The sequence below is a fragment of the Lampris incognitus genome, chromosome 17 (assembly GCF_029633865.1).
Source record: "Lampris incognitus isolate fLamInc1 chromosome 17, fLamInc1.hap2, whole genome shotgun sequence".
In the NCBI taxonomy this organism is placed as follows: Eukaryota; Metazoa; Chordata; class Actinopteri; order Lampriformes; family Lampridae; genus Lampris; species Lampris incognitus.
The window spans coordinates 15197811-15206833 of NC_079227.1; the positions used below are offsets into that span (position 1 = coordinate 15197811).

A 9023-nucleotide genomic window follows, 5' to 3' on the forward strand; every position below is an offset into this window, starting at 1 on the left:
ATACTTATTTTACATGCACAGTCAACTGATGCCCCGGAAAGCTCTGTTAAACTTAAATTGTTTTTTACAAAAAATCACATAAATGTGTTCAGAAGAATTAAATGTGCACTCATAATATACAAAAATTGGTTTCCTTCTTCTTTAGCAACTCCATCTTTCTCTCTGTGGCTTGAAAGGGAACATTTTTTTTTGTTTCACAGATGCTGTAAAGAAAGGAACTAATGAATAATGGTTTTGCCATGTGATCTTTTATGGACTGGCGTAGGAAACTGTGATGGTTTGTTTTTGCATAAATACATGCACTATCAAAATACAATTATTTTACCTTTTTCCTTTCTTGGCCCTTGCGCACAGTGTGGCCAGTGACAACTATGACTACAACTAGCAGAAGAAGCCCAGTCACTACCGACAAGCCGACAAAGACCTGCCACTGGAGCGTCATCTCTGCAATGGCAGAAAGATAATCAGAAAAGGTATACAGGCAGACTGGTCGAGACAAACTGACAAATGTCACAGTGAAACAGGCAGCCAGCTGGACAATTTTGTAGCCAACAAACCACTTAGCCTAGGCCATTGTCTTGACCATCCAAACAGACTGAAAACAGACAGGGGCACTCACAGGAGGATAGACACTCAGAAAGTTGGAGAGGCAGAGGGGGGGGGATCACCCGCTGAAGATCTTTTTTAATAATACTTGGATCATTGTGTTAGTCTTGAATATGTATAGACATGTACCAATTAACCTTCTACTTTCTGATGAGCAGTGGCTTTACAGCAGTATTATGCAGTATAACTTGTGTGATGGAGCAGCTGTAACCACCCAGTAACTATCATAAAGTTAGACTGTGATCTGTTTTCTGGATAAATCTCTGCGTTGCTCAATTTCAGAAAATATTAACCTATCTTTTATCTGGTCAGAATATCTGCTGTCTCAGTTTAGAGACAATCATTTGTGGTATTTTACAACACCTTAACATGTGCCCATGATGGGATAATAATCTATCTTTTGTTCTTATTGCCAATGAAATCAGTATCTTATTTCATCATTTGTGAAGCTGAATTGTATACTCACCTTTTATTGTAAGTCACACAGCAAAAAAAAAAAAACAAGGTCAGGCAAGATTGTAGTGTATTAGAGATAGTATCTTACTATGGTTGGCTTTTCTTGTTTCTATCTGTGGAACCAGCATGTGTTTGGTATTGTCTAGGTGGCCGTCGTTATCCTCCGGGGTTATGTTTAGCAGATGACACATCAGTGGGTACACGTTGACCGTCTCAAAGGGCCCCACTAACAAGTTCTTCCGGAAGTCAGGCCCCACGGCCCTGAAGAAGGGCTTCATGTCCATCACTTGGTTGTCGAAGCCATGTTCCCCTTTGTTGAACTGCAATGGCCGGATCTGAATATGGACATAAATCAAGAAAATCATGCATGGGTTTTGGATGTTTGGTAGTTCGGGTTAGGCCAGATTTTTCTCTTCTGAATATTTATGTTGTTGTAATAGTGTGTATTCTTATGAGAGGACAGATTAATAACGAATTAGTAACTGATCCCCAGTGGCAACATTGCAGTGTTAAAAGGAACTGCTGGTATTTTTTTTTAACCTAATCCCTACTTTCCTATTGTTAGGAGTCAAACCAAGTGATAGGTAGTGAAATCTTTTAGACTGGTTCAGTATTGAGCACGCTAGCATCAGTGGACTTCTGCCCACCAAGCTGCAATGTAATCCTTTGGGGCAATAGCGCTCACCAGATAATGTCCACTAAAAGCCCTTTTTTTCACTAATAAGATCAGAATGTTGTGAGAGGAGCCTAAAGGGCCTTAGTCATGATATCAATCATGAAGTTATATAGATATCAATCCATTTCTAACACGGAGCAGAAGTCTCACTCTGCAATCCCACGAGGAGTGAGTTGTTGTAGGAAAACAACAATGGAGAGTCGGAGAGAAGTGTGGAGAAGAAAATGTAAAAAAAAAAAAGTTGTCATTTCACTGACTGTAATGGGATTGTCTATTAATAATGAAAGGTGTCTCTAGACACGTCTCAAAATATTCCTGAGCCTGTTGATGCCAAAAAAGCACTAGTTGTTTTTGCTTGGCTGTTATTCGCTATAGACCTGAGGTTTACATTGCAGCTCAGTTTGCAGTAGTTGGCTGATGCTAGTTTGCTTCTATTGAATCAGTTTAAAAGATTCTGCCATCCATTGTTTGATTTGATTCCTAACAATGGGAAAACAGGGCTTGGATTAAAAATGGATACCATTGTTTTCCTTTAAATCTTCGCTACACAACCAACTCCAGCTCTGCTATACTCTTAGTAAATATACTTGGCTCCTCTTCAAACATTCTCACCCCACTGATGACATATCCAGGGTCGGCAATGAGGATGAGTGGAAGGAGTCTTGGGTGTTTGCTATAGTGCAGTCGAGCTGGCATGTCCTCCTTTTTGTACACATTTAGGTGAGGGTGGGCGCCTTTCAGAGCCCGGTAGACCTTCTCCAGCATCCCTTCTTTGGGAAGCAGCATCCCAGTTGGACCATAATCCACCAGCTGAAACTGGATATCCTTGAAGCTGAAGCCAGGGATCTTTGATAGGATTATCTCTTGAACCAGTCTATCTTGCAGCACTGTGGCCATGCCATGGTCGGCAGTGATGATAATGTTGAGGTGGTTGGTGAGGCCGTGTTCTTGGATCTTGTCCCGGATGTAGCCTATAGTGCGGTCCACTTGTCGGACCATCTCCCGACGCTCTGGGGAATCTGGTCCGTGTTTGTGCCCAATATGATCTGGCTCTCCAAAGTACAAAGAGACAAAGTCCAGGTCCTGCTGCTCGAACCACTCTCCAATCACCTTGTCGATGTTCAACCTCCAGTCTGTCTCATTGGCATGGTCGTAGAAACGGGACTCCACTTGCTTCACTGCCACGGTTTCTCCTTGGTATTTGACTGCACTGCCAGGGAAGTGTAGGGACCCTGTTTTTAGACCCTGGGAAAGGATGAAGCACAAGCTGCTAGGTAAAAATTTATAGATAGAGAAGGAGACAACTGAACTCTATTCAACAAAACGTTCCCGAAATATTTTAATCCCACACACAGTCCGTAATGGATAGGTTATAAAATATTGACTGAAAATATGGAGAAAACTCAGTTTGGATAAAAACACATACAGATAGAAAGATACGCAGACAGATATATATGTAGAAAGTTAGACAGACTGATTAAAAGAATAATGGGTTGAAAGATAGAAAGATCTGTAGAGTGGGTGAGCACCTGTCTCTGTGCAGTTATCCAGATGGGCAGGCTGCCATTGTCCCAATAGGAATCAACAAATTGTGACGTATAGAAATCTTTATTTTCCAGGGTGGTTGTGTTGAACCACATGTTGTGAATCACACCATGGTTCTCTGTGTACCGCCCTGGTAAAAATAAAGACTAAATGATTACTGCAAAGTCAGAAGCATTTAGAATACGCTCCATAGAAATGGCACACGGAGACGCAACAGATTAGAGAGCGAGAGAGAGAGATGGGGGAGAAAGTGGGACAGAGGGAGGGAGCAAACTTGATAAACGTACACAGAATTCACTTGAGTCCTGCACATATGTGTAACTTGGAAGAATGCAGACAGCCTGAGGGAGGGAGAAAGACAGTGAGAGACAAAAAGCAAATGCATCAAAGTTTTTTAATAAGACAAATGTACAAAAAAATTGATAAAAAAAATGTAACAGATGATGCAATCAACACACGTCGTAAATAGTGACATGATACGCACGATGACGCGCGTGCAAACTACAAACCGTCTTTTTGACAGCTCATGGTCATTTTAGGTAGATATTATCATAACTTTTTTTGTGCAATTGATCTAAAACTAATTTTAATGCAAATATATGCAATTTTAGGAGCATTCATGGAGCGGCAGGTCTGTATCTTTTCCCCCCCCCACAAAGTTATTAAACTGAAAATCCAAAACAACATCAAAATTTTGGTCTTGGTCATTCTAGCTCTTGACAAGTATCTCAGATTTTCTGCAGCAATTCAGAAACAAAGTGGCAAATCATTGCAACTTTTTGCAGAGTGGATATAAACATAATTTTACAAACTGTTGCACTGGTTGAATGTTCTAACTTGTAATATACTCTTCATGTGTCTGTTAGTTGTCTCTTGAGTTAATGTGTGTTTTTCTTTAGGGTTGGTGTCAGATTGGAGTTTATGGTTGGAAAAACAATTCAGGGGGAGCAATTATGTTATAATGATTGCACTATGCAATTTTTTTTTGTGCTTAGCCGTGCCATAAAAGCCGTACAAGCCACCAGACCACCTTAATTTTTCACTTAAAGCTATCTCAAACATGTTACTTCACAAACTATCTCCTATGATGTTGTCTAACACAAACATTTCGTCAATGATTTTGTGCTGCGGTTTCATATACTTAGTCATTCTCAGCTGTCTCTCGAAGCCCATTTTGTAAAATGTTGTGTTGCATGGAGCAATTTTGTGTTGCATTTGAAAAACAACTAGTGCTTGTGAAATACCTCTCCAGTCTCAACTGTTCACTGGCCTCAATCCCATGTCAAACTCCTTGATTTATGGCTGGGCGCATGAGCAAATACAGCCTACTTAAAAACAAAAAGCAAATTGGATAGCTCTTAGTGGAGTGAGAGTTTGAAATGGTGAATGATTTGTTGGCGCAGGCCAAGTAAATCTACTCTAAACTTGAAATTATTTAACTCAAATTGCATCATTATCTACGGTAATAAATTAGCAGCGCCAAATTATTATATTATTCCTCATATTTTAATAGGGTATGTCACATTATACAACTGTTGACTTTTGATTGTGTTTGTGTGTTTTACTTTTGTTGTTATACGTCATGAATACGGTGTGTGACAACTTTGCAGTGCACATACTTTTACATTTTGCATTTGAATCTTATGCAGTAGCATGTACATTTTTATGATAAAATGGCCTGTGCTACTGCTGAAACACAGGTTTACTTTGTGTTGTAATGCATATGAAAATGCACGGTGTAATGCACATGGTGACCTCTGGCAGGGTTTTTTATAGTCAGGATCACTTCCAACAATTGGGCTGCAAGACTCTTTTGGTCCCTTGGATCATTCAGGAGTGAGGTTTTTACTGAATAATTCATTTTTTTGTGTTATGACTTCGTGTTGCCAAAGCCTTACCAAGGCTTTGCAAATTAGTTCCAAATGAAAAATTGTCAGCTACATGGCGGTTTATTTAGACTATGTCACACAATGACTCCGTAAATCAGTTACCTGTAAGCAAGGTGAAGTGTGATGGGCTGGTGAGTGTGAGGAAGGGTGGAGTGACGTAGGTTGCCTTCACTCCATCCTGGGTCATCTTGTCCAGGTTCGGGGTGTCCACGTCAAGGTCGTAGTCCCAGCGGAACCCATCAAAGGAGATCAACAACAGCTTGTTCCGGGAGGAACCAGCGCGGGCCGAGTCCAGCCCAGAAAAAGAATCCAAGTGTGGTGCAGCAGCAGAAGGAGAGACGGCTAGCAGGCCGAGAAGTGCCAGACTGGAGAGCAACATGACCTGCAATTCAGGGCTGAAGACTGAAAACTCTCAATGTGCTCAGTGTGCAGGATGTACTGTCCCAGTCTCACAATTTCAACAACCGCTTGATTGATGTTCAGCTACTCCCCAACTTTCCCTGACCTTTTTTCCTCAAATGATCTCTTCAGTACCAAGAACTAAGAGACCCTGTCTAAGCGACAAAAAGTCAATCTTAAAATTGCTGACAGACTGACTGACTGTAATTTCCAACCTGAGAACATTGGATATTTCTTGCCTATTTCACCCTGGCACAGCACTGGATCTCTGAGGCAAACAGACACGGAGAGATAAAACCAAACTACCTCTATACACGCACCTTCACAAGAAGCCATGTCTTTTGGACTCTACCTAACCATTCTTATCTTATCAGCTCATAAACGGAATGCAACAATGCTTGTATAATTCCTCTGTCTTGGGCATTGGGTTTAATTTGAGCATGTGGCAGGGCTTGGATGAAAGATTATCATCTGGTGCGATGGCTGAGGTGTATAAAGACCGCTTTCATTTCATTTGGTTCTACTTGCCCCATTGCACAGAACAGCGCCTGTTCCACAAAGTCATATTTGGATGCTTTGTATTATCAAACCTATAATTTTTATTGTCTCTTGACTGTCATTTTTATGCAACTGCTCCATTACTGACCTTTGCCCACTACACTTTGATTTGTATCTATATTGGTGTTATTTGTTTGCACCAGTTGACACAAATAAATCAATCATCTTTGGTTTTAAACCAGATGTCCATGACCAGTTCTGAAGGTGTCAAGATTTATGCAATTATAAGTCATGTATCTCTGACATAGCTAAATGTCCACAGGCATTTTAGATGGATTTCACAAAGTTGTCTGTCAGAGTGAGAGTAGCAGTAACGTAGTTTGGAAACAAAAATCGTGGTCACAAATCAGCTCAGAGTAACAATTTCTTGAATGGACCACCAGGTGGTGATGCTAATCTGTGATCTGCTGATGCGGTTCAGGGAAATGGTGTGCAGAGAGCAAAACTCCCTTTTTCCTCCTGTCCGTAGCTACAACTTTTCAACTCCGTACTACTCCTCTATGAACATTTTCATCACATTCTAATCGTGTACCCACTTCTCCCTTAGGTATAACATTTCCAGACATAAAGAGGTGTGAGTATTACCACAATATAGTAAGTACTGAGAGAATCCCTAGACAAAGAAAATATAGATCCAAATCATGATTTCCCTTTTTGAATTGGTCACATTTTGGGTCTTAACGCATTTAGGTGAGCAGAAGTTCACTTCAGGATTGATGCAAAGCAGGGCTGTTTGGTTTTTAAAAAACATTCGCTGTGTCTACATCGGTGTAAAGAAGGCTTTTCTAAACAGGTGTAGGAGGGGATTGAGCAAAGCCTGGCTGGTAAGTAGCCAGTAATCTGTTTGTTCTGTAAAATGTGGATGTGGGACTGGAAATACTTCTGTAAGAAGTTAAATGTATGCAAAGAATGTGACTAGGGAATCAGTGAGACGTGTTGCTCATTATGGATTAAGTGCAATCCCTTGATGGTCTTTAATGCATTTTGTACAGAATCAGTTTGAAGGAAATTGGAGATGATCTTTGCAATCTGACTCAAGTCACACAGGGAACAAGGTGTAACTGCCAGCTATAGCTAAAGTAATATTTATTATACTGAATGAAATCTCTTTTTTTACCATTTCTTTACTCACAATAAATAGATTTAGTATCCATTTTTTATGATGCATTGATTTAGCTCAGCAGTGGAAATTTTTGTCAGGGAATAGGCAGTATGTTTATTTGATGTTTCTGTCCAAAGAGGGTTTTTCTTTAAAATCTCAATCCCAGATGTTCTGTTTTGCTTAAAAGCACTTGAACTTTGTCATGTAAACAAGAACTATGATATACGTATGTAGTTACTTGAAGGAGGCTTATAAGTATGGAAATTTGTCTTCATATTTATGATCTTTTTCTTCTGGGAACTGTCCATCAAGCTGGTTGACAGTACAACTCTTCGATTTGTCCCCCCCCCCCGCCTTCGCCCTGCTGTGGGCTTGGTTCAAGGCTAGTTTGTAATCTATGAGGTGAGCTTGCAGCACTCGTAAGATAAGATCCCATCCATATGCATGAGCCGTTGGAGGATTCAGGGAGATTGCAAGGGCTACGTAGTAGAGATGAGTGTTTTGGAAAAAGGGGGCATCACCCCTAAACCTCTTGGCGGGTGCCTGATTTGGTAGTTTACCGTGCTCTCACTGCCTCACTCTCTCTGACCTCTCTATCGCCCTCTTGTGATTGCAACTGCAAGAAGACAGGCTAGATAGTATCTGGGTCTTTCTGGGGATCATGTGGGCGTGAGTATTTGCATGCTTATTGCGTGGGCCGCGTATGTATGCTTCATCTCTTGAGGTTCTTTAATTACATGTTAATTCCGAGAGAGAGAGAGAGAGAGAGAGAGAGAGAGAGAGAGAGAGAGAGAGAGAGAGAGAGAGAGAGAGAGAGCGAGAGAGAGAGAGAAGGGCGAAATAGAAAGATAATGAACCAACATCCATCCTTGTGTCGACCATCTTTAACCCCTGGTAGCCCTCGGCACTAACGCCTCAGTGTTTTACTGCCGACACATATGCTCCTACCACTTCTCCCGCTCAGTAAGCCCCGAACGCTTTAATCACCTGCAATTAAGAGCCAGCTCGAAAGAGGAGGAGGAGGAAGAGAATGGAGAGCAGAGAGGAAGAACAGTAGAGAGAGTGAGAGAGATCCACCAGCTGCTCGTGGCTGTGCAACGACAAAATGATGGCTGGTGTGTGTGTGTTACCAGTTATGTCTAGATGGAGACAATCTCAGCATGTAACTCCGTTTTGCATGTTTTGCCCACCTATATGTGTGCACTGTGTGTGGGTGTGTGTGTGTGTGTGTGTGCGTGCGTGCGTGCGTGCGCATGCGTGAGGAAACAAGCTCAGCATCCTGTGTGTTCATGAGAGCGTTCAGCGTTTTGTGTTCACTTGCATGCGTGTCTGTTAACATGGAATTGAGTATTTGTGTGTGTTTGTGTGAGCGAGAGGGGAAAGGAGATGGTGTTTGTGTGTGTGTGCGCGCGCATGCACACGCACGAGTGCAGTGCTGTCGCCCTAGTCTCTGCTGCCATGACAGTGATGTATGGGTAATTTAAAAAGTCGTTCTTTTCCACAGAGTGGTCTGCAGTCAGGCCAGCCAACCGCAGCCCATTCCCCTACAGCACTAAGAAAACTCATCTACATCCACTCCAACACACACATGCACACGCGCGCGCACGCACACACACACACACACACACGCACATGCTAATATTACAGTGAAAATAAACAAATGCCTGTTTCCACACTTCTCTCACAACCCACTTATCATTAAGTTTAATTCAACGGCTCATTTTTATTCTTTTTTTCAGTTATACGCATAGATCTCCAAACTTATTTTCATCTGATTGCAAACTCATTTGTT

At 41.6% G+C, this 9023-nt stretch overlaps 1 protein-coding gene across 1 annotated transcript; it reads right to left on the bottom strand.

Moving 5' to 3' along the window:
- Positions 1 to 1021: 1021 nt before the first annotated feature.
- On the bottom strand, positions 1022 to 5643 carry LOC130127957 (ectonucleotide pyrophosphatase/phosphodiesterase family member 7-like). The gene is made up of 4 exons (XM_056297669.1): positions 5275 to 5643; positions 3268 to 3413; positions 2351 to 2983; positions 1022 to 1397 (listed from the first exon to the last, which is right to left on the bottom strand). The coding sequence occupies exons 1-4, from the start codon at positions 5549 to 5551 to the stop codon at positions 1113 to 1115; spliced, it is 1341 nt and encodes a 446-aa protein (XP_056153644.1). The 5' UTR covers positions 5552 to 5643; the 3' UTR covers positions 1022 to 1112.
- Positions 5644 to 9023: the final 3380 nt, after the last annotated feature.

Excerpts from the sequence above, each read along its gene's own strand:
- LOC130127957 (XM_056297669.1), bottom strand. The coding sequence starts at position 5,551 with ATGTTGCTCTCCAGTCTGGCACTTCTCGGCCTGCTAGCCGTCTCTCCT. Across the intron at positions 3,414-5,274 it reads ACACTTCACCTTGCTTACAG|GGCGGTACACAGAGAACCAT; the intron begins GTAACTGATTTA and ends TATTTTTACCAG. Across the intron at positions 2,984-3,267 it reads GGATAACTGCACAGAGACAG|GGTCTAAAAACAGGGTCCCT; the intron begins GTGCTCACCCAC and ends ATCCTTTCCCAG.